Consider the following 27,571-nt stretch of genomic DNA (forward strand, 5'->3'; position numbering starts at 1 on the left):
GGTGATATATGATATGCAAGGCTCCTATTGATTGCCTGATCCGGTGGCAGGAGGCAGACGAAATGAACTTGAAATGAACATCATGCCTCAACTCATTGTGCGTATAATACTCTACTTAATCCCACATTTTTCTCTGCTATGGAATTCAATTGATCAATCATGTTTCACTGATAGTACCATTTCAGGGCGTTATTGCCATTCCATTTTGCAGCTTGACCTTTTTCAATGGTTGGGGCTAGAGGATGAGCCACAGTCTCACGGAGAACAAAATATATACAGAACTGTATTGCATATATGTGGCTATACTGGATGTATACACAAGTGTGTTTATATACCTAAATAGATAGATAGATAGATAGATAGATATTTAAGATATATACTGTATAAATAAATAAATAAAACACATGTATCATAATACACTAATTGTATCATAAAATATAAAACAAAATTATATGTAATGTTAATGTAATTCACCTTAAAAATATTGAACATACAGCTATTAAGATAAAGGGTTTATTATTATTATTATTATTATTATTATTATTATTATTATTATTATTATTATTATTATTATTATTTTAAATGTAATTGAATGTAATTGAATATATATCCTGTTAAAAATATTTACATTTTTTAACCTATTTTCCCTTTGTAAGGGTATACTATATATCTTTTCACATCCCAGGGGCCGGACAACATATCTCCAAGCAGGCATTTTCCATGGACAGCTCCCTCGGGGGCCTTTCACACCGCTGCCAGTTGTTGCTGTATCAAAGTCAATTGCTCTCTTCGGTACTGAAGCAAATAGAGTCATTAATTACTTTCTATCAGCTGGCCTGAGTAGAAAATGCGATCGATAACCAGGCATTCGTCATTCACTACAGTGGGGCATGCAAAATAATAAACCTTACGGACTTTCCTCACAGCAGTTGCAACTGGGCAGCAGTGTGAACTAAAAAGCAATTACACAGTTAATTTCTAATGCTTTGTTCTTTAAAGTGTGGATACATTTAACCCTTCTGAGAAGCGGATGCTTTATACTAAATAAAAACAATCGAATAAACAGTGCGTTTATTTAACACCTAAGGAGCTGATGTAAAAGATGTTTGAATTACTGTGACAAATACAACAATATTATTTCCACTTCTTATTTTTATCCTGCAAGATCTGTGTTGATATTTTTTGCTTTGTATGAGAACTTCCTTAAATGTGTGTCAAAATGAAAATATAGCTGGATGCTATCAATATGTCTAAAAGTGAATTATAAAGTTAAGGATAGCATTCTAAAAAAATAAAATAAAATAAAGAATAACTTTATGATCCTTTTATGGCCTGCTACTTTTCTTATGGTGCTATACAGCCTTAAAAGTACCATTCTCCTAAGACTCCAAGCAGTTAGTAGGGCTTTTCCAGATTAGCTCTGATGTAATGTTAATTAATTTGAATCAGGAACACTCTGGGGCTATATCCGTAAAAGCCTCCCTCTGTGAGGTTTTGTCGGTATTTTATTGATCATTGTCACACTTGAGTCTATTCATTTTGACATCTCTCAGTATTAAGACTCCAGTAACGAGGGACCAGACTATCAGATCAGATAACCAGCTCTATAAAACAGTCTCCTCTCTACGGGTTTGACACCTAGGGGTCATGACCCATAGCAGGAGGTGGGCCCAAGCCATTGTGTGCTCCAGAACACTCAGAGTTTACCTGCATTATAAACAGACAAATTGCAGAAAGAGCACATCATTGAAATATTAACGAGACAGGAGTGTGTATAGACGTTGCTTGTGTTTTGTGTCCTTTTCAGTTAAAGTCTGAAGACAATCGGTCGCTCCGTGAAGGATACATTTTACAACTGTGGACTGGTTATTTACAACTATCTTCTGTTTCTATCTGTATTACGACACGGAAAACGCATGTCCTGCTTTTATCTCTTCATGATCCTGATAAGATCGTATCAGCAAAAGTGTTTTTCGTAAGCCTAATTTAGCTGTGTTAATTCATTGATCTTTGCTTTAATTACTGCGCTTGGGCTCAAATCAGGTGTCACATCTTGTTCACAGTGGGGTCTTGCCTCAATCCAGTTTTACAGCTACGTGGGAATGAGGCACGTGAAAGTGACTCTCCCAGGGTCACACAGCTACTCAGTTCTGGTTTAAATTAGGATTGCAACATTAGCCTACACGTCTCATGAGGTCTCATATATTACTGTATTATTAAAGTTTCATTATATCCAAAACGTTATTTTTGTATTATTATATACAAGTTATATAATTGGGTTCTGATGTAGAATTTGCAATTGATTTTCAAAATAAACTCAGATTACCCAAATAATTCAAGGGAGTAAGGTCGTTCCCCTGTGTCCATTTCCCATACTAAAAAAAAAACAATACATTTAAATTATTCCTTTTTATAGAGATGAATAGTTCCAATTGCATCTATTATTATATCACACTGTCTACTTCAAAAGGAGGTTCTGTGTCCTGTTTACCTGTTATTTTAAATATATAATATATTAAGACTTTTGCTTCATAATAGTAGGAAATCCTTATAAGCTCAGCTAGTTCAGGTCACTCACACAGGAAAAAACAATAACAAAAAAACAGCACAGCTTCCCTAACTATGCATGTTTTGAGAAAATGCTTGCATTTACAAAGCCTATGGTGCGGAAAGACAGTACAGCAAACAACGGTATCCAAAGAGATGACAGCAAAAACAGGGCCATTCATTTAGTGTGCTATTTTGTGCACGTTTAAGGGGTTTATTAATTTAATTTTACAGCTCACAAGCTGGGTTGCCTTTGTTTCTCTTTTTCGTCTAGGTCACGAGTATGATCCTAGCATGTGACGTTCCCTTCATTTAGCACTGCTGCCTTGGTGATGTTGTGTTCTGGTACACAATTAATGCATCCTTTTTTTTTTTTTTGCTGGTAATGCACCGCTCCATTAATTCTCAGCATCAGTGCCCATAATTGACTTTTTTTTCTGACACGATTTCTCCCTTTGTGTGAAATCCTTCCTGTTTTTCTTTACGTGCTTCAAGGATCCAATGATATCACTTACAGCCAATCAAAATGCTCCTGAATACTAAAACACCTTTAGGCAGGAGCACACATGTATTCAACCAAACATTTTCTATTTGCCTTTTTTTAATTCCTTAAGTTTCTAGCACCCATTGGGCCTTTCAAAACCAGCTTGGGTTGCCTGAAATATTCAGAGTTTCGTTTTCAAAGAGAAACGGACACTTATCTAAAGCATGTTGGGTTAGGAGCACTACTGGACATATCTCCGGGTGAATGTGATAAATAGATTATAAGGATACTGCTCCTTACTGTTTACAATTCAAGCACAGCTTTAGGATGGGGACTGTTCACTACTAGGAAGACACTTTATGAACAAACCTTTAATTGAATATGCTGCTTGGTTAGCTAATTTGGGCATTGTTTGGCTTAGCTTGTGTAGACCATAAAAAAAAAAAAAAAAAAAAAAAAAAACATCTTTATAGGTGATATATGTTAAAGCTGTATTTACCTAAGTGAGCAGACATCCTGTAACACTTGGAATTCAGACATGAGCTGTTATTTTGTGGAAGCCTGTCTGTCTATCTGTCTTCCTGCATATCATTATACCAATTCAAACATCAGGTAGGTAAGAGCATTAGACAGAGTGAAGATTTTTGTTGTAGCTGGTTAGCTACAAGAGTCAGATGTTATTCCACTTGTCATCGGGAAGAATAGCATTGATACTATTAAAGAAAGGGTATCCATTTCCATGGCCCTGTAATTTTGAATCCCAGTCCACACACATCAAGCATGATCAAATGGCAACCTGATTTTGACTGTTATATCCTATCTGTTGATTAGGTGTTATCATACAAGGACATCCTGCCCCATATGCCAATTCCACTGCTGTGGCAAGACCTTTAATATTTTTACATTTTATTTGTTACAACATGCCTCCACCCACCTATTTTGGCCAGTAAAGATACATTGGAAGAATTCCAGAACTGCAGGTAAAAGAACTGAGAAACCCAGGTCATTACAATCCACAAACACGTTCACATTAATCTTCAATCTAATGGAGAACACAATCTACTAATCATTGTTTATAGTGAACAATATAGTCACGTTAACTTTTAAACATAGTCCAACATTTACCAAGATGAATTAATGATCATAACCCTTTTTCACAAAAATATATATATATATATATATATATATATATATATATATATATATATATATATATATATATATATATATATATATATATATATATATGAATATTAAAGCAAAATGAGCATTATTAAAGATACGCTTCTTGGAAAAAGAACAAGAAAAAAAAAAAAACCTGCTTATATTATGTGATATAACTCAACTAACCACAGCACGGCACAAATTACAGCCAGCACAAGCATAATGCCAAATGTTCTGGCAGATCGGTAGGAGCACAAATTAAAAAAAAAAAAATACAATGCAGTATTTTACAAAAGGGAAACATTTCTTGTTTTTTGCTATGTTAAGATAACAGATCAGAAAATGACTCTTTTTTATCTTTATAACATAACATGTAGATTTCTGTTTCCCTTTCCCCCTTAAGAAACTGCTTTGAAACAGGCATTCATCACTACGGTACACCAGACAGAAGCCATCTTCACAAGTGGCTCAATGTATAACTCTTAAACACCTAGTAATTTTAGAGGTTGTCAAAAGCCAGCATTGTGAATTGCTACTTAGTGACATCAAAAGAGGAAGGGGTTTTGTAACATACTCTTTGACTTGTACCACTGTATTCATATTTCTGCCTTGTGTAAATGGTGGCAAGGAGAGTGTGCCATTTCTGCCTTCAATTTCAACTATAACCTTGAATGACCTTTACACTGAACTTGTAATTTGCCTGCTGACCTTTTGACCTGCTGATGGGCACATCTTGAAACTGAGTAACCCGCCCTGAGCCTGCAAAAAAACATTACCAGGATTTTCTTTTTGAAAAAGAAAAAAAAAAAAAAAAAAAAAACAGTCCGGCAATAACTGTTTGGTCTCATTTGGCTGAGCTACTGGAAAAAAATAAGTGGACAGGCCAAAAAATTGTCTCACCTAAGCTTCATTTTTCCGGGCTAGTTATGCATCATGCGGGTGATCGCATGCCATTTTACATAATGAGATACACAAAGCAATCTGGATATGGATTCAAGGCCTACAAAGGAAGCAATACGTTGTGGCACACACTCGACTGCTGAAGTAATTGGTTTATATATCTGCAAGCAGTGATACCAATCTTTACACAGATAGAACTGAAGGCTGGTCTTCTCCTCTAGGCTATTTCTTTTGTCTTTTCAATAACTTGCACATCCGAGGGAGAGGGAAAGGGGGGGGGGGGAGAATGTTAATTTGTGAATTAATAGCTTTTCTCTGTGGAATTGCAAATTCTCTTAAATGTCACTTTGTACAACGTGCGGGGGGCTATCCACCAAAGAAACAATCACAGGAACTACCCACAACCCCTCCTTCTTACTGCCAACACCACCAATAGCCAGCAAGTGTAACATGCTACTTTTAATTTGCAATAACACATGACAATGGCAGATTAATGGCTCTTATGACACTTGTGTCCCTGAAGCTCCTCTTCTGAAGACCTGGTGCACATAACGTGTGTCACACTGCATTATCTCAACATTCTTCTTTTAATGGGGCTCTTTCTTTGAGGGCACTGCTGACTGAGAAGTTAGGAGATGCAAAATACCAGATTGCAGCTTTGGCATTGCCAGGCTATCTGGACTACAATTCTATCATTTGTCTGACCCATTTCTTATCTTTTCTTAAATCGCCTGCATTTTTTTTTCTCTCTAAATGTTATTAGTATCTAATCAAGCTGAGATATACAGTGCTAAACCCAACAAGTCTCAGGTAGCCTAAGGCTACTGTGCTACTATGAAATTTAAACCATGTATTAACTGTCATACAGTGTCCCTGGTGTCTCAGTGTGAAATAAGGACTACGTTTAAATAACAAATAGCTTTCTATACGATTGGCGGGGGTTCAAATAACCAGTCCTCAAGTCTTCATTAGGGCCTGATTATTAAAATTGTAGATGCTGGGGCTTGACTGAGTACCTCTATAATGTGTATTTCCTATTTTTTCATTAAGAATGGTTTCTTTAATGTAGAAAGAAAAATGCTGTTTTACTTGCTAACTGAAGGTCCCTTATTGCTGCAGGAGATATATGTGTCTGCTTGCAAATGAATTACAAAATATGCTTGCAAGTGAATTAGAAAAATGTGTGTGCAATACTTTATTACATGAAAGGCTTTCTTAAAACCCATAGAAGATTGTCCATGTGGGTTTGCAGAGCAAGATCCACATAGGTTAATATGCTAAAATCATCATACCGGAAAAGTGCAAAATTTATCTGACTTAATATATATATATGATATATATATATATATAGATATATATATATATATATATATATAATATATATATATATCTATATATATATATATATATATATGCAGCAGTTTGGTATTTCAAAAGACCCAAAGAGATCTGGAGATACAAGATGTGGCATTTCTCTTGAGACCCCAATCCAGAAACTGCTTTCCTACTGGGAAACAATGTGTTCTACATGTATACATAGGGTAATAAATATCCATGGGTTTTATAAGTACCTTATATGGGACTTATTATTATTATTATTATTATTATTATTATTATTATTATTATAATAATAATAATAATAATAATAATAATAATAATAATAATAATAATAATAATAATAATACTGGTAAAGGTATTATAATGATTAGAATGCTGACTTATGTTAAAAAGATTAGTATTAATTGCTAGTTTAATCATGGTAATTTCTGCAAAGCGCTCAAACTCCAATAATATTAGTATATAACACTATCCATATAATAAAGGGACAGAGATAACGTTCACTCTTTGTACTCTATGCATGCAGTAAACAAAGTGTTTACTAACAGAATTCCACTATGCTTTTGGCTTTATAAGAACAAACTGATCTCTATTAGTTTTCCACATGGGAATCATTAATTAGTCTTTAAGACAGCAATACTGCACCCACAAACTGGTATTTTAAGCAGTCAGGAACTCCCTTCTTTATGTGGGAGAGGCAAGTGTTAAGTAAACTGACTGGTGACCCTGTATAAACCCCATCCTTTTCTGCAGCAAGTTAAGCAAGGGTAATTGCACATTAAGCTGATAATTCAAAACAGAGATGTTGTGGAAATACATGGATCTCAAAAACAAAAGCACACCATTTTCTAAAACAATCCTTTCTTCTCTACTAATGCCTTCGCCTACCTTCCCCTGAGTCAATCTCAATAAAAATACAGGTTGAGTTACTCTGACCTGGAGAATGACTGGCATTTGACAAGATACATCTTAATCTACTCCTGCCATTCAGCTTCTGACCAGTGGATTTCCCTTTGGGATTTGGGAAAGAGCTAAATCAGTAAAATAAATATACAAATAAAATGTATCTAGTATAGAAATTCAATCACAGACTGCTGCTATAAAATGATGTCATTTGGCATTAATTACTTTAGTGTTGTAAAATGGCCAGTTATGGCTATATTTAGTTTTGCTCCAGGTGATTTACTGCAATCTGTTATATTCTCTCTTATCTTTATCCCCACCTGTGTTCAGTCTATGCTGCTCTGTGATTGTCCAAACAAAGCAAATGTTTGGGAACCCAACTTACAGTATACTATTTTCCTCCCTGATTGGCAGCCCACCGCAGAGAAGAGGCGGAACAGAGATATAAGGCTTTCCTGCATTGATAAATGGCGGTTTTATAAATTATTTCCAACCAGATCAGTCCCTCAAACTCCCTCGGTGTTATTCCACCTGCTCGATTTCTCACATGGGTGATGTTTATTCAATAATATTAAAAAGCCTATTGCTTGCAGAACCGATAATCTATAAGCCCTTTGGCTGCCTGTATCTACTCACTCATTCACTCAAAAAATCATTCTTCTTGAGCCGCTGAGTTGAAATGTCTTCCACATCAGCAGTGCTTTCTCCAGCTGACCTGGGTGGTTGGCTACATCATCTTGACATGTAATTATCCTAACTCTTCTTAATCATTTCAGCCAAGATTAATTGTACAAGACAAGACTGACAAAAGTGGAGGTCAAGACTTGAAATAAAAAAGGAACTCTCTTCCTTAGTCTTCAGTGTTTTCTGCTTTGAATTGACTAAGGAGCCAGATAATGATGATGATTTGTGCAGCTCTTTCAGCTAACTTTTTTTTGGCTCCAATGGTTTTGTCCTAACCTTTTCACAATGAATGAAACCCTTGCCTAAAAATAAACTTGTGATCTCTCAATGAATTCCACTCTTTGCAGAAATAAAGGTTTAGGGGCCTAATTGGTGCTTTTGGATTTTTTTCTTCTTTCTTTAACACACAATAGTGTTAGCATTCTTGTCTAATTAGTCAAATAAGCTGCTGTGATAGTATTCCTTTTCTAAATGTCGATTAAAAATCATGGGCTTTCTTGTTAACTTGATGCATGATTATTATTTTGCTGCATAAACACATTTCACCTTCCGCAAACAGAATAACTCCGACTAATGATTGTCATAAAAATAAAAGAATATTGATTATCTTCCACCCCAGTTCTAGATGTCCAAAAGTCTAATTATATTACAATGTCATATATGTTATAAATACTAGTTTGTGTGTGTTGCTATTCTAACAATAAACCAAGCAGCATTAAAAAAAATTGTGTGCACCTCCAAATTGTGTGCACCTCCAAAGTCATTAAACTTTAAATCAAGACCTCCAAATGTGCTCTGGCTTCTGGACTCTATATGTAATGGTGATATCCTATGCATGGAACACCTTAAGCTCTGTTGCACATCCATTCAAAGTATCCCTTTATTATGCCACGCGAGGACCATGCTGCCTAATAATTTACACTTCTTTGTGTATCACATTGCATGAAATCAAGAACCAGTATTTTAAAATTAAAAAGGTAAAGCTAAATTTATCTGCAGGTCAATGGAAAGGACCAGAGCCAAGACTTCAGAAAATCTAAGCCACTTAAACAAACAGATGAGAGGAGTGGATCCTGTAGCTTGAAATGCTAACCTACAGGTGACAAGGTGACAAGGCATGAAACAAACAAGTCTTAATATCCCCTTTCCTCTTACCATCGTCTCGTTTCCTCTTTTCTCCATTCGACCGTGGAATACCCAGAATGCCGTTGATAGAGTAAGATCCAACTGGATCATTTGAAGCACTGGATACCGGCGGGGAGGCTGTGCTTGGTACTGAGAAAGGGGAACATTTTATTTAAAATAATTGAGAAGTGAGTAATACTTTAAGAAGAATAAACTGTTATAGAACTGCTTTGAACCGAGATTTTCTACCTTTGTGATCGTTCTTCATACATATAGCTTGCTGATTAAATCACTTTTCATTTTTTTCAGGGTTGAAGCAGTTAGCTTTGGACATAGCCTATTAGCACTGCATAATAATGACTTTTGTTCCCTCAGTTTTGAACATTGGCATATGTAAAGTCTCTTTGCTGAGTTCAGAATTAAAACTCCGCCTGTATTCAATTATGCATGCAGAGTTAGACATTTCAAATATATATAATTTTTTTTTTTTTCTGGCTTACCTATGGTGTGGCCTGTTGTTGAAAGCGGTGTCCCTGTTCCATCTGGGGAAGAGTGGAAAGGCTGTTGAACTTTGGTCCGAATAATCCTGCACGGTATAAATAAGAGTAAATTGTTAAAACATAATCTACAGCATGCAAACCATGATAATTTCTCTTTGGACAACTGTTTAAAATGACTTGAGCACACCAATATGTCTGCCCAAAATTCAAATTTCAGACAAAGAAACAACCTCACCAGGCCCTTACATGTGGTCATGGACGTGGATCAAACAGACATCACAAGCTGGGCAGGTCAAGCATGATTCATTCCATTTGTTAATGTGGGTAAGGATTGGATTTGAACACATTCTTTACAAATAAATTAGGATGGAATTTGTTTGTGCACTTGACCATAGCTTTATGCTCTTTTTTTATGAGGAAAGAGTTGAATATGACCGTGTGAAATCCTTAGCTAAAGCCGTCCTAAAAACTATTTTGGTATATGTGACTTTTAATTTCAAATTTGAAAAGGGAATTAAGGTAAGAAATGCATACAATCTGGCTTGAATGATCTTGCAAATAAACCATGAAATCAGATCAGTGATCAATTTCGGTGACTCTACCTGGCCCAGGACTAATCATCTTTCCCTTCTCCCCACCACCTCTCTCCCTCTCTCTTTCTGTAGCATCCACAGGAGCACCCAACACTCTTGGCTTCGATCTTCCCAAATCAAACACCTCTTTATAACTGAACAGCCACAAGTGCCAATGCAGATGAGATTCTATTGATCGGGGCTTGGGGATAAAAAAGTTGGGGATTATTCACAGGCGAACAGATGCAAATGGAAAGCTATAAATTATATGTGACAGGAAAGCAATAGTACCTTATTGCTGTGCACAAGCTTACTCCAGCATAAGATTAATTTAATCTGTTTGGCACTTTAAAAAAGAGGCTATCTGCCACAATAATTTGTAAACTTTGAAACAGTTAATCATGAAAGTTCAAGTATCCAATTTTTAGAGTTCAACTTTTAGCTGAAACATTAACCGTAAAATTCTAAACCTTTTTGTATAAAAATGTAAAAAATAGTCGCAAGTTTTTCAATAGAATTTTGATTTTTCGAACACACAAGAGTCCTAACCTTCTCACAGTTTATGAACCTTGAAAATAAACTCACATACTTGATTAGCATATTTAATTAATGCATTGGTGGAGAAATAATGCCTTAAAAGCAAATGATATATATATGTGTTCATTTGACTTGCGGAATAGTAAAATATATATTTTTTTTAATTTAGTTTGAAATTATGAACTTCCCTACTAGTGTCAGGGCAACTAAGATTTAATGATCAAAACAGTCTATAAACATCACACCTCCATTGATTTCAATGACTTAGGTAGCTTCCAATTTCACTCAATGCACTGTCCTTAGGGCAAGGCAACAAAAGCTACAAGCCTTTTCTAGAAAACACATATCAATATTTTATTTGGATTTTTAACTTCCCTTCATAACAATTGTTTGACCCTTTGACTCATGTGAGCCACATAAATTCAAGGCCTTTATTTGGAATCCTTGTTCCTAGTATTGAATAAGCAATTTGGAAGGGTGAATTAATGACTTCAGCTGTTGCTGAAAATTCCCTGAAGAAATAATAAAATTACTTTGAGTCTGAATCGATACCATTGAGAGATTTTGAGGACCTTTTTTTTTTTTTTTTAATGTCTACAAGCAGGTATTTGGTGGCAATTCCTTGTAGCAGCTCTAACACAAAGTACAACCGTATCTCTGTGTAATCTTTAATAATTCATGCAGGGAAAAAAGTGTTTAACGCTAGAACATCCTCTTTTGTCAACAGACCTGAGGTCAGTTTCCTTAGAACATAAACCTTGAGGTAGTGTGTCTCTTTTCTTATGTCCAATTTATGCTGTAGATTCAAACCTGTTTGCACTGTATTGCTGTACCTGCTTTTTAATAAAAATCAGCCTGAGAGTGACTAGATTCACTCTGTTGGTCTACACTGACACAGAAATGACTTTTAATGGATGGGAAGAAAATATTATATTTTATTTACAGTGAGATAAATGAATGTTTTATATATATATATATATATATATATATATATATATATATATATATATATATCCGTGTCTAAGATAGACATTATAATTGAATTGTCCTGAACTATATATATAGATATATATTAACAGTACGTCAGTACTTTACTTAATTTAACTTAAAAACAGGACATTTCTGTAAAGCGATTCGCTTGCTTGCTTATTTTATTTTTTTTATATTTATGAAAGTGTGAATTTAAATTTCTGCAGTTTTTAACAGCTGATAAATTAAAGGTGGCATGAAATTTCAGATTATCAAAGACCCAAGTGATGCTTTCTTTTTTTTTTTTTTTTTTTAAAGATTTTTGATCAATTTTAGTTAAAACTTTTTTTTTTTTTACTCAAACTATAATTCGCTCATAAATATCTTCAACTAAATGCTGAATTTTAGACTAAAAGCTTGTTAATACAAAAAGTGATAATCACAGTTAACTATTCTGGAGGCAATTAAAAAAAACTAACAGATTCTTGAAGTTCCTTTAGTAATAGAAATACGTTCCATTGTATTTACATTTTAATTTCCTACATAAACAAAGGCTCATAGAGTGCTCCATTTGTAAATCACTCAGTTGACTTTAATTAAAAATGAAAAGTTTATAGGGGTCTTTTAATACGATTAATGCACATTTAAAAACGATCACATACATGTGTTCAAACCTGCTCAAATTGTCCTTTTTTAAAGCAACCACAGGGCATGAAATGAATTTTTTCAACTTTTTTTTTTTTTTTTTTTTTTTGCTATCTTGTGTGAGGCTACCCTTGCTCTCCAATCAGCTCATTAAAATGTAATGCTGATGCCAGCTCTATGGAAGAGTGCCTCCTAAGCAAAGTTCATTACTCATGCTCCTGAGTAGGGGGTTTACTCCCAGTCTTGCTCGCTTCCCCTTCTCCTTTCTCTCCTTCTTAGATACCTCCTCTTAAACTTTGGTCAGCCATGTATCTTTCCGGCATAGACACAAGGGTGGTGAGGCTTTGTTATTAACACTGGCATTTAAAAAATCTGGTTATAATTTAACTCACTTAGCCAAGAAAGGGGTTAGAGCTCTACAAGGTGACCAAAGCCAAGCATTTGGTCTACATGGAGCAAACAGATTAGACGGATGTGTATCCATGGTTTTACCTGATCTATCCATCCATCCATTTACTTTTATAATTAAAAGAGAGGAAAATGCTTTTGTCAACGAAAATGTCTTTAGCATAAAGCTGCCATCCGATTGTCCAAAACCAGATTGTCCAAAACTTCAGCCCAATTTCATTATACAAAACACTCAATTACTGGAGCAAAAAGCATGTTGAGTTTACTTTGATTAATTGCCTTCAGTATACACGCAAACAAGTGAGACATTTAGTTGCAATAGGGTTAACGTTTAAAGTATACAGAACATCTTAAAGTAAGAAGTCATGTGTGATTGATAGCTGAAGAGCTTCTGCATCGTGGTTGCTATGGCTTCATGTGCCACACCTTTAAATATTATAAATGAAAAATTGAGTGACATCAGCTTTAGATATTGAGGTGCAATTATGAACTGTGAGTGCTATTTAACTTTTTAGAAGAATATTTTCTGTGCTGCGATCTCGTTGAACATTTGCTTTCATTTGATTTCATTTTGAAATCATATGATGCTTATATAATTAACATTACTCCAAGGTAATAAAGTCATAACTGCTCACTTTGTTTTTTCAGATAGATGTGTACTTTCATTCCACTGTCCAAGGAGGAAAGTTTTGAAGTGCTACTGTAACACTATCTAGTCCAATATATATATTTTTTTCTTCCAAATCCTTAATATAAATATTAAACTGTTATTTTATTATCCAGGAAAAAGCTGTTTTGATTGAAAGTGTATTTCCATTCAAAATAAACGTCAGTTGGGTTCGACAAGAGGTGTCAAAAGACTAATAGTGAATAAGGTTCAATAGTTATTAGTGAGACCTGCATGCAATACTGTTACTATTTTGTAGGTAGCCCTATTGCCATGCTGTTATGTAATGGATTTTTGCTTCAGATGTGGTCTGAGTTTATTTGGAAACATAACTATCAGTTCACAATGAAGAAACTGCCTATTCTTGCACATTAGCCTTAATATTGAACTATTGTGCTGTCTATTTCCCATTGCCAGTGGATCTGGTTACAGAGTATTGATTGGTTTTCATCCAGACAGATGTGATTGTGGTGCTCTCAGCTTTAGATCTACCTCTGTAAGGACTGATTGTTGAAGGATTTGGGATTGAATTGCACTATACAGACCACCCTCGGTGAACAGGGGGTATTTAAAAAAATCTAAGTTTTTTAAGACTTTTAAAATATGCATTATAGATACACGTTTGTATTGAAAAAAGATAATGATATACTGTTCGCATTGAATTGATTTAAAAACACATAATAGCTTAACAATTTTTAAAAAAACAACCAGACTGGGCATTTCTTTGTTTGATTCATTTACGAAGATATTAGCTAAAATATCATGTTTAAAGCCGCATCTTCCATTTCCATTTATATTGCTTTCAATTACACGCATCGTTTAGTAAAAGTCTATATATTTTCAATTAGGTTCCCAATTCTTTGATGGTAATTTACATTTCATCATGTTTTTGTGTATCAGTCATGTGTTAACCCTGTTACTTCTTTTGAATAATTCCAAAGCTAAGTACATGTAAAATAAATAAATAGATATAAAAAATAAATAAAGAAATTGAACGCACTGCTTGTTGTAACTTTTCTTTAGTTGTTTAACCGATTTGTCTTTTTTTGTGCTGATATTTGTTTATTTTATTTTACCCTTTGCTCTAAACTGAAGACACATTCTATTATTTCTTATGCTGATTACACATTGGGTGCAGTACACATTGTCACAAATGAGAGATGCTAGTGTAACATTGTGTTTTTCTATAAATGACGTTAGTGTTATTATTGATAATCAATATTTATAGCAATATATATATATATATATATATATATATATATATATATATATATATATATATATATATATATATATATATATATATATATATATATATATATATATATATATATATATATATATATATATATATATATATATATATATATATATATATATATATATATATATATATATATATATATATATATATATATATATATATATATATATATATATATATTATTATTATTATTATTATTTTTACCTGTTGATGGATGACACACTGGGGACAGTGTCGTTGTCACAGACGCCTTCTGCCAGCAGCCTGTCTCTGATCTCCCACGCGAACATAGTGGGATTCTGGCGTTTGTAATCTGCGATTTTATCCACAACTTTGGGGGTCGCCACTTTAGGTTTGGAACCACCAATAACTCCGGGTTTAATGCTGCCTGTCTCATAGTACCTGCAATAATAATAATAATAATAATAATAATAATAATAATAATAATAATAATAATAATACATACATACATGCATACATACATACATACATTGTACATGTGTGTTCAACCGTAAGAAACATTGCAATGTATAACAATATATCCAATTTTTGGTGCTTTCATTTCACGCGGATATAGCACCGCTATTGAGCTTAAAAGTTACTGTTTGCATTTGTCTTACCAGTCCGTAAACCCAGCAGATTTCACAAAACAACATTGCAACACATCGCATGTCATACATTAACATGTCCCAAAGGTTTTTGTTTGTTTGTTTGTTTGGTAGGTTGGTTGTTTTTTTTAGGCAGAACATTAAAACCTTGATTGTTTCGGTTTCCTGATTATTTCTCAAGGGTGGCGGCTCTTGCACTCCCAGAAGAGACAAGTTTTGTATGTTTTTTTTAATTTAAAAAAAAAAAAAAAAGAGAGAGAATGGATGATAAAAAAACACCCTTCTGAAAATAAAAAGAAGCGTCTTTCTTTCTGAAATGAGATTAATAAATAACACTCCCATTTTTGGACATACATCCATGTATTTATGTGCATTTAGCGAAAACAATGTACTAGAAACGCCGAAAGAATAGCCTGATCAGCTATGTTGGAAATTGATATGTTTAACTGTAATCTGTCACAAACTATTTTGTTAAACATTTTAATAATTAAAATTATATTATAATTATAAAATATTAATAATATATAATAATAATTAATTTATTATAATAATAATTATATGCACAGTACATGTCATGTCTCTTTCTGTACGATGGCAACTGTAAGTCGCCCTGGATAAAGGCGTCTGCTAAGAAATAAATAAATAAATAAATAAATAAATACTACTACTACTACTACTACTACTACTACTACTAATAATAATAATAATAATAATAATAACAATAATAATAATAATAATAATAATAATAATAAACCATTTTTAAAAACATTTTTGACTAAAAACGTTTCCTAAGCATTATTATTTTTCAGAGAATGACAGAAATAAGTAAAAAAAAAAAAAAGATATACCTTCTTAAATCCTTTTGATAGCTGAAAAAATATTTCAAAAACTTTCATACTAACGCACATTAAGGAATCTCAGTACAGCACTGAATTCTGATTGCTGCTGTTAGGTCTATTTATATTTGCATTTGTGCCACAATGAGCTTTCGATATATGTGCATGTATGGAATTTGAAGTTATTGTTACGCATTTGTGTTTTTGTCAGTTTACTGGCAAAAATCATCAGAATTAAAATTGTCCCTCCCCCCTTCCCATATCATTATTAAAATAGCCTGGATTAACATCAAGCAATCCTATTTCATTTTAGGAATTTCAAGATGGATATGCCCTTTAGGTATTACGTGTTTTGGTTATATTTCTCAATTTAAATCGGATGGACTTAGGTAAGGGGACATTCAATGAATCTGGACTTACCTGCTGCGCAGTACGCGCGCGGCTAATTTTTGTGTCCTTATTATATTAAGGTGATTTAATTCAAAACGTCGACTTCATCATGTGTAAATAAATAAACAAATAAAATCTTGCCAAGCATAAACTATAATTCCTAGTCTTGTGTTTTAACAGGATTTATCAACTCTTTTTATTTGTATGACACCGTAATTCCAAACGTGGATAGATTTATTAAAAGGAGCACTGGATTTCATAGGGATTTACCACAGAAGAAATGCAGTTCAGTTGCACCATTATTGTTAATTTAACTTTTTTTTTTTTTTTTTTTAAACGGGAAGGGATTTGGCTGCTTACCTGCCAAGGATCTTGCTAACGCACCCATGGCTAACCCTTAGTTGCCTGGAGATGTCACAAGGTCTCACTCCCTGGTGGGCGAGCTCGACAATTCTCTGCCTCACCACATCAGGTAGGGGTCTGCCATTCACAAACACCCCTCCCAGCTGGTTTACACCCCCGTGCCCTATATGGGAAACAACAACATCAAAAACACATAACATTACATACATGAGGAGACGGAGGAGACCATGCACATAGGAAACAAATACACGAAAAGAAAAGAAAATAGATAATATAAGTAAATTATCAGAGAGCGGGGAAATGTAACGATTAAAATTAGCCGATTAAAGGATAACAAAAATATCCAACAGTATGCGGGAAATTATATCTCAGTTTAATCACAATATAACAACATGATCATAATATAGGCTGGTGTTATCGGCCTACCTTTTCAGTGTTTCTCTTTCGCGTATAAAACAAAATAAATAAATATAATACAATACCATTAATTACAGGAAAGCAATTGCTTATATTTTGAGAAACGAATTATATTTTCCATTAAAAAAAAAAAAAAAAAACACAAAGTCAGCATTGCACAAATACAAATAGGTTGCTTTACAAATGCATTTTACTTCTGTTCGTTTTCATCACCGGCTTCCGAATGGAGCTCGCTTTTCACTTTAATTAAACCGCTTCACTTTTCTCTATAGCTCTAATATCAATAACACCTTGTTCATACTTTCTTGTTTATCTATAGTCTCAGAAGTCCACCCTTAAATATAATTCCAAAGAAACACATAATTGTTTATTTAACATTGAATAATGGTAAAAGAAGACTATTAGTCATTTAGTCTGCCAAAACATAAGTATATAATACTTTTTAAAAAATCTAACACCTTTAACCATTATACCCATTATATAAACATACAGGTATCTCCAAACCTAGTTGAATTCCTGTTATATCCATTATTAATCCCTTTATAGTTTCAGGTAGTGTTAGAAACGCAGTGCGTCACCTGCAGTTTAACACCCTGTACATTAACACAATGAACATGTCAAACTTAACGTGATATTCCCAAAATAGTACGGCTTTTTAAACGTTTTTGTTCCTCTAAAATTGAACTGTGTGGACATCTGGACATTTTAACATTGTGTTTATTTTTGAGACCCGTCTTTTTACCTGAAATGTCAAGGCCTAAATCAATATAACATAGTCACAACAATTCCCCTTTCTTTTTCCCATTTAAAAATTATAGAATTATTTTCTACTCAGTTCTTTTAATTACAGTTGTACCCATCAAACTCAAGTCATTTTGCATTCATTTTATACAAATAGAATATGATTAGATAGTTCCTCTCCAGCCCGGCACATGCTGTTGGTATAAAGTTACACGCTGTTTGATTTCCCCATGCCATTTATCATAAATAATTAAAGCGAGCCTTGATAACTCATATTACATATTATTTAAAGGTAGTAAAGGTAAAACGATTACACATATATTATTCTAATAAAAATATTCCAGTGTGGTTAGATTAGCAAAATACGGTTTTATATATATTCTGCCACATTTTTTGACCAAAGTTTTCAAGGAGCTTTTCTTCTGTAGATAATTATATTGCATGGTACACAAGCCTAGCTTAGATTACTAAATCACCTCACTTAGTGTAATTTGCAGAATTCTTCAGAGCACTTGCTTTCTATATGTGTTGGTGACATAGGAAACACGTGATTAATATATGCCTTGCAAACGTCTTCTATTAGTATTTATAATTATATACTGGAAGTTATACATTAGCGCCAACAATGATGTTGTTTATTTATTTCTATAATAATTCCAATCTTTAGACTTCTTTATTTACAACTACGTAACTGTATTGGAAGTTGAAACTGTATTTTACGCTATTTTATTATATTAATATATATATATAAATATATAATATATATATTATATATATATATATATATATATATATATATATTTACGTTTCGCAGCTTATGTTAAAATTACACCTGTAAATAGATCCAAAGTTCACGGCTTTTTAATTGTAAATGATCTAATCACAAAGCCAAACACCGACCTATAGGATATTAAATACATCAGTAATATTCCATATAGATATAGGATTTGTTCTCTAAATTCTGTTTGTGGGAACGTATGTGCATGCTATAGATTTCGCCTGAGTAACTGTATGTATTTTTTCCCCCCAAACACACATTTTAAAAATCAAATCAACGTGATTTCACAGTACGTACGATACATTAAAATATATTTCACAAATGTATTCCTCGTTGTCAAAGCAATAAGTACAATATCAGAAAAACAGCATGCGTGTACATGCAGGGTTTACAATAAGAACTATTTGTGTACTCACGGTGCATCGCTGAGAACGGGTCTGCTTTGCAGTGAATATCCATAGGATAGCAGAGAAAAGAAAGATAATCGACCGAAGCCGCCGTTTCGCCTTGATAATGCAGCTTTAAATTCAAGGAAACGAAAACTATGCTACTAGATAAGAACAAAACCAAGCAGTCTGTGTCCGAATTCAATCGATCTGTAGGCAACTTCTGAAGAAGAAGAAAAAAAACAAAAAAAAAAAACAAAAACAAAAAAAAAAACACAACGGCAAAGTTGCGCTCTCGCGTATTTCAGTCGAGTCCTTGCACCGAAGAGATTAGGAAGGTGTGTCAGGTGAAGAACATGACCGATACTTTAAATAACAACAGATTTATAAACAAAATGTACCAAATCTGGAAATTATTGGATGATTTCAAGGCACATGCTGACGAGACAAGACATTCGGTTCTGCTCAGTGAGTCTCGCTGCGTCTTCTTTTAAAACTGCAGTAGAAATTCCTCCTTATGATGTCGTTGGGTCTGGATGGCAGGTCTTGGGTTTGATCAGATATGTATATAAAGGTGACAGGGAAAACATGGACACACTGAAAGTGTCTTGTGGTTTTTTTTTTTTTTTTTTTTTTTTTTTGAAGGTGGGATGTGCTTGCAAGAAGCTTTGGGTTGAGAATGAAGCCCCTCTCCCCGTGTCTCTGTTTCTAAAAGCTGCAGCAACCCCTCCCTCTAGATCTCCCCTTGCTTAGAGATGGATGACTTGTCAGACAAAGGCAATAGATTCCAACACTTTGTGATTCGCCAACGCAAAAAACTGGAGCCCAGATGAGGAGGTCCCTTCATCTGACACTTCGAAAGGGGAGGGAAACAGACGAGGGGGAAACCATTTAGAGTTCGGGAAAAGAAAAAAAGGAAGCGAAATTAACAGGACAAGAGAACAGAAAGCATGCACATTGATTGCTACTGCTCTATTTAGAATACATAAGGGGTTTCATTATCCTCAAAAGAACTAAACAAGCAACTAAATTAAACAAAACTATTTGAATCTGTAAATCATTATAAGGCAAACTTTATTCACAGCATATGTGCTAAAAAAGAAAACAAACAAGCAATGCATTGTTCATTTTATGGATCCAATTTAATACACACATAGACACAAGGAACTTGTGATAATTCAATTGGGTATATTATATATTTAAAACTGGGTATGTTATAAATAATGTTCAAAAAATATTTGCAGTGATAAACAGTCCAAATAAACTGGGTATAATATATATAATTCTATGATATATATATATATATAGATATATATATATGATATATATAATATATATTATATATTATATATATATATATATATATATATAACAATTTTTCTTCATATGTTCTTAACATTTCTTCTTAATAATGTTTGTGGAGAACATGATGTCTGGCTGGGTTATTGTGTTGTGTTTGATATTCTTCTGTAGATGGCGCTCCTTGGTTTCATTTGTCTTAGATCTTCCTGATAACAGTGTTGGGGAAAAAAAAAAAAAAAAGTTTTGAGTAGTTTAACTTCAGGCTAGAGTATCGGTTAAATATAGAAACGAGATATTATCAGTCTTCAGCAGTCCTTCATAAAAAATAAAAATAACAGCCGAGTAGGGAAAAAAAAAACAAACATGTTTCTGTTATATTTTGTTTACTAGATTAAAACAGGAAAATAAATACAAGTATCAAAACGTACCGACATAAGTTGTATCAAAATTATTTTCTGTCATTACCCTCAGAATTCAGAATGGGACCTCTTTCCTCAAGTATTCTTTACAATTTTCACATGAATAGTCGAAGTACAAAATTCGCACGTAGAAAGTCATTATGTATAAACAGGAATACATAACATCACACAAGTTGAGGGAAAACATATTGCAGTAAGGCATTTTACGAACTATTTATTTTACAGTTGCAGTATTTGCATTGTACAGTGACCGTTAGAAAAAAAAAAAAAGAACGAATAGGCCTACACATTCATGAGATCGAAAACGAGAACAAGAACTTAGAAAAAGAGGTACTGTGTTTTTCTGCTTGTTTAAGTGTGTTTGTGACTGAATACATACCATTTAGGCTACAGATCGCTAAACAGTTTCGTGATTTTCTGAATTAACGCCTGAAACCAAGAGAAGGTTTTTAGTAATGAGACTTACAAGCTTTGTCTTGTTTACATTAAACATGTTATTTTTAACACTCTGAACAGTGCGATTTTAAACCCTCAGAATTGTAAATTTCCAACCAGTAGAAGTTTTAATAACAATCATTAACATCAAAGTCAAATCATTTTTCACCAAACGTCAGTCATCAAGTAGTTTATATTAAAAATAAAAATATATATATATTATAATATATATATATATATATATATATTTATATTATATATATATATAGATATATATATATATATATATATATATATAAGAGAGCCATTATGTTAATAGCATTGCATGTGGGTATGTATAGCCTAATAACATTTTGTGTAGACACAACTTCAATTCCCTACTGTGTGCTAAAGCTTAAACAACAAAAATGAAAGGTTGATTAACATTTACAAAATATCATGATAATTATTCTTAGTTTAGCAAAATAGTAGCAACTCGCACAAATAACACAATGCAATAAACATGTAAGCAATAATGTGTAAGTTATTCAAACATATCAGTATGTGAACGCATAAAATGTTCCAGTATATTTTGAATTTCGAAATGCGTTTCAGCTGTGCCAATCCTTTAAAGACAGGTTGTCTGTTTCCCAGTCTCGGATACTACAAGTTTTCATTAACCTTTTTACAAGGATGTCCCGTCTTGAATTTACACTTCAAAAAGCTCATCCGCCCTTTGGAGGAAATTAAAGAAAAATAAACGTTTTGTGTTTTAAGAGATACTGATTTCCGGATTGGGATCATTAGCTTCCCAATACAGGTGATCAATTCAATAAACCAACTGCTCATTTAAATAACTTTAATCTCGCAATTTAAATGTTTTTTTCTTTAACTTTTTCAAGTTGCGTCCTGTCATTCTAACATACGGTGACGTAAATGTTGCAAAACAATAACAATAATGAAACACAAACAGCATAACGTACGCCTGCTTTGTAAATACCTCGGTTAGGGCTTGATGAAAAACGCCTTTGCATTGTACTGCAAAGCACTTCAAAGAGTTGTCCCTTCTTAAGAGAATTCCTGGGTTCTTATCTACATTTTAACGCAATACCCAATCTTATAACACATTTCAAAATGTTATTGTCTCCCTATATGTTCCTGCAGGACTTTATTGCTAATTTTAAAGTACCGTTCAAAATACCGGTGTGTGTGTGTTGCGTCCTGTCATTCTAACATACGGTGACGTAAATGTTGCAAAACAATAACAATAATGAAACACAAACAGCATAACGTACGCCTGCTAACTGTTTCATCCCCACCCCCCAAGAGAGGGCCTTTTCCTTTGGAAAAACCTCGGGTTGGGCTTTTGAAAAACGCCTTTGCATTGTACTGTATCTAAAAGAAACTTCAAAAACTTTCCCTTCTAAAAGACCCGCTTCCCTTCCTGGTTCTTATCTACTTTTAACGCAATACCCAATTAAAACACATTCTCAAATTTTTATGCCTGGTCTCCAAAATGTTTGGGGCAGGACTTTATTTCTCTTTTTAAAGTACCGGTTCCCCAAGGCGAAAATACCGGTGTGTGTGTGTGTGTGGTGTGTGTGTGTGTGTGTGTGTGTGTGTTTACAAATGTATGTTTGAAACTTACATGGGTTAGATTCATATTCTCTTAAAGAAGGCCAGTCTCAGTTTTGTGCCTTCTGGCCAGGTTTGGGGATGATTTTTCTTTTTGTTACTGTTTTTGGAGGAAGCTTCTGGTACAATATGTAGCACCATGGGCTGCAATTTCACACTCCAGAGCGCATTTCCCCTAAAGCTACAATCCTTTTCCCCTATAAGACCCCCTGAATTCTTTTTTTTTTATTATTATTATTTTTACCCTTCTGGTGACAGAGTTAATGTTTCAATCCTTGAATTTTGTCCCATAGACCCCTTAATTGGTTTTGTCCTATACAAATTGTATTTTTTCCTCATTCTGCACCTGTGATAGCGTTTCCCACGGCAAAAAAAAAAAAAAAGTTCTATCCAATCTGGTGCACGAACCGAAGGGCTGATGTAGCCCCCCCCCCCCCCCCCCCCCCCCCTTCTTTTTTGTTTTGCATTTGCCTGTTTTGAATGTTAATGGCACACGTGTAAGACTCTCCATTCTGCGTTCGACATCTAACCTCTCTTCTTTATAACGGACCATCTTTACAAATCCGACACAAGGCAAGGATTCTTTAAACGCACGTCATATAAATATCTATAATGGGATCCTAGATTTCAAGCTTTGATCTTTGACCTGACTGTTATTTCAAATGAATTTCTTTGAGTTTGTTTACCCATTCCAAAGTATGATCTTAAATTCATTTATACGCTTTTTTTCCTAAGTTGAACCAATGGCATTATTATTATTAGTAGTATTGCCACTACTACCATTACTACGTCATTGATCATGTAGGTGTTTAAATATGCTTTCCTATGGGAAGATAATGCCATACAAATGAAACTAGAAATTAACACTCCTTAATGAAATTATATTTGTTTCATACTCAGCAGTGCTTTCCAAAAAGATTAAGTGGAGACAAATCGTATATATTAAAGTAGGGACCTAATACGTAAACAAATGTTAGTATTTGTCTGGTTTATTACCTCCAGTTGCATATTGTCCAGGGAATATTTAACGTAAAAGTCAGAAATAAAAAATGTTTAAGTGGAGTATTATATGATCTATAAAGCCTTAGCTATTAATACATTAATACATAATCTCTAGCAACGTTTGCAGTTGACCATTTACGTACAGTAACCGCAATAAATCTGCTTTGCCATTTACAGTCAAACCATCACATGTACTTATATTTACACCAACAACAAGAAAAGAACTCCAACCTTATGCATACTGTGCATGTGTATTATCAAGCAGATTATAGACCTTACATTATAAATAGAATACACTAGTAAAAAATACTTTGAACCAGCTTCTCAAAACTAATATCCTAAAACAGATTTTAGGCAAAGACAAGTTATAGTGGCAAGAGCTGTTGAAAGAATAGTTAATACAATATTATTAACACATAACCTTTTAAAGGCCATTTGATAAAGAAAATATCATTGTCTGTGTTACTGTTGTTGGTTTCTATTGATAAAATTGCTCATATGACAATACAAATGAACCATAAAGGTAATGTGACACGCGTGGTACCTTAACGAGGTATGTTTTGAAATACGTGCCCAAAAAAAATCCCATATATAGCGCCTATCATATAATATACAAGTTTGATCCAAATAAAAATATAAATAAATAAATAAATAAAAAATATAACTGATGACCGGGAGTTGCTATAGTTTCATTGTGTTTCATCACATCACAAATTAGTGTTTTAATCAAATAAATAAATAAATAAATAAACATTTATATATAAAGGAGAGTTGACGCCTAATTAAAAGTGGTTTGTTAGAGTGACAGAAAGCCATTCATCTTTAGCCTCAGCTGTTAATGGCCTGTGGATTAGTGAAATGGGGAATGGAAACAGAAGGAGGGGAGAACGGGAAAGAATGGAGCGCCTCAGTTCTGATGTGCTCAGGAACCAAAAAGCGACTCTTTCGCTGCTTCTCCTGCTTCCAGCCTGTCACAGACTATTGTCCAACACCAAGTTAGCCAAGTGTACTTCACAGAAGAAAGGGGAAAAGTTAAAGACGTCAGAGACCAAGTACAGGGGTAATAGTCACGTTTTTCTTCAATTTTCTGCAGTCTCTGGTTCCTGTCCCCATTCACCTTAATATCACAATGCTAACGTCACCAATCGATATGGCTTTTTTTTTTTTTTTTTTTTTTTTTTTCCTAGACCTGCCGCGTACTTCAGTTGGGAGCTGGCATCACTGGGTGTAAGTTGAACATCAAACCTTCTAGACTTCTGGAGAGATTATATTCCGTAATTCTAAAACTGTATTTCTCTATGTTGATATTTCTGATCTGTTTACCATAACGGTATTATGTGCTATTATCGGCTGCATGAAAAAACTGTTTAGATTTGAAAAAGATGTGCATTTTTTAATCATTGCAAACTGAAAAGCAAATGCTTCTTATTTGTGCTATTCTACTACGTGCCAATACATGTAAATATATATATATGAAATATATATATATATATATATATATATATATATATATATATATATATATATATATATATACTATATATATATATTATAATTTAATTATATTCATTACTATTTTTTTTAAGTTTATGAGCTAAGATCTATTTGTTTACATGTCGACAGTAATATGTATTGGTCAATGTTTACTACCAATCAGTAATATGTAAATCAATACATTAAATACAACGTCAAAGTCAAGGCCAAAAGGCCTACACAAGATTTCAAACAAAACCGTATACACGGCATGCTTATTTTACAAATTCAATTATTACTTAGTGACTGTGTAGGAAGATTTTGAAATTACAGTACAAACCATTTGGGAAGAATATCAAATTATGTCAGATATTTTGGAAATAATATATGTGAACCCAGAAGAGCGTTTTGCTAAAAATGCAATCCTACATGTCTCTCTTGTTGTCATTATACGATAAACTGTCTTTAGTATTTAATAACACAGTTCGTGAATACTTCTTTTTTTAATAGTGTTTAAAAATTTTGCAAGTGCTTATAAGGTCTTCAAAAACTCCAGCTGGCTACCACAATAAATGTGTATAGCTAATAACAAAAGCTTAACTTACACGAGGGAAAATAGTGACAGGAGCCCAATGACAAAAAGCAAAACAAGTGCTAAGATTTCCAAAAGAATAGACGGGGCATGTGTCAAACGAAACTAAAGGCATTTTTTAAATATTGATCCGTTCACAACTCTATTAAACTGAGGTTATTGTGCAACAGCTTTCTAAAATAAAGTTTCTTAAATGCTATATTTAAGCTCTGGAAAACATTAATCAGAAATAGCGTTGTAGAAGCGTTAAATGCCTTTGTTTAAAACGAAACATCTTTCTGAACCTATCAGGTTCCAATGGAGGCAATTTTCCTTTAGACATTTTTACAGAATACTGAAAATCATTTTAAAAAACACATCTTTATTTTTTTTTAAAACGTTACTAATTTTTTTTTTTTAAAAATTTAAAAAGTAAAAATAAAACAATATCGCAAATGTATTTAATACGCTGAGCCGTATTCTATTAGCTGCGCCTTAGATTGCTTATTCATAGTCTATGGGGTGAACAGATGGGCCATCAATTTAATTCTATCCTCGACACCATCAGAGATTGATTTTGTACTTGCTTTTAATTTTGCCATAATTAATTAGATCATTACAACTGTTTTCATTGATCTCCCCATTTAAACCCAAAATGGAAAGGTGAAATAGTGTGTGATCTGTTTTTTTCTAATATACAAACCAATAAGGAAATAGGACTAGGATTTTGTGACATCACATACAGGTTTCTTTTATGTACATGCATTTCTGTGTATACCAGAGATCTGTTAAACACATGCGAACAAGCCTGACAATAACATGTCCACTTCTTGCTGTAAAATGTTAAATTAATAAATGCAATGTAATAAACAAACATAAACGTATGACAAGGGAAAATGTTTTAGTACACATTTAACAGCTATATTTTAAAAATGCATATACCAGACACTCTAATGTTCAATACAGTATTTCCATTTAAAAACAAGTCAAATGATAGTATCGCAGTTACGAAAATACCAAATACCTTTTGTATATCCCGTCTTAAGATCAAATTAAATAAAACATATAGAAAAGGATACCACGGTTGTAAAACCTGCTAGACACACATAATATACGACAGCAGCATGTAATACTAAACAGCAGTACACCCGGAGTTTACATAATTGCCATATGATAGGTGATTATTTCAAACAAAATTGAAAATAATTGTGAATTTTAAACATCTGCTTGTGAGTAAACAAACGGTTAAACGCCATGTACATATTTACAATGGTCTATGCAATTTAATCTTTTATTAAACATTGAATTTAATTATAAATAATGACCCAATGAATAAACGCTTCATCCAAATATTAACGTTTCTTAATGAATAGCTTGACTGTAGGAAATACGACTTAAAATAAAGGGGTAGAACGGAGTTATATTAAATCAATAGAACATTGCTTAATAATGCAGATTGATGGGGTGCTTACGGCTTGAAATTTCTTGAGCTGAATGCAATAAACAACCACGGTATACAAAAACAAGCT

General features: G+C 33.4%; 1 protein-coding gene across 3 annotated transcripts in view; it reads right to left on the reverse strand.

Moving 5' to 3' along the window:
* Window positions 1-19,451, reverse strand: part of LOC121325277 (paired box protein Pax-2a) — a 33,954-nt gene extending 14,503 nt beyond the window's left edge. For 2 of the 3 annotated variants that reach the window (XM_041267711.1, XM_041267709.1), the window contains exons 1-5: window positions 19,257-19,388; window positions 16,902-17,067; window positions 14,912-15,109; window positions 9,646-9,731; window positions 9,176-9,295 (exon numbers count right to left, since the gene is read on the reverse strand). In XM_041267711.1, the coding sequence (XP_041123645.1) occupies window positions 9,176-9,295; window positions 9,646-9,731; window positions 14,912-15,109; window positions 16,902-17,067; window positions 19,257-19,299 (613 nt within the window). In that variant the 5' untranslated portion in view covers window positions 19,300-19,388. Of the gene's footprint in view, window positions 1-9,175; window positions 9,296-9,645; window positions 9,732-14,911; window positions 15,110-16,901; window positions 17,068-19,256 lie in introns of all 3 variants that reach the window. The other variant, XM_041267710.1, reaches the window with a different exon arrangement.
* Between the last annotated feature and the right edge of the window lie 8,120 nt (window positions 19,452-27,571).

Source organism: Polyodon spathula, chromosome 13, assembly GCF_017654505.1.
Source record: "Polyodon spathula isolate WHYD16114869_AA chromosome 13, ASM1765450v1, whole genome shotgun sequence".
Classification (NCBI taxonomy): Eukaryota; Metazoa; Chordata; class Actinopteri; order Acipenseriformes; family Polyodontidae; genus Polyodon; species Polyodon spathula.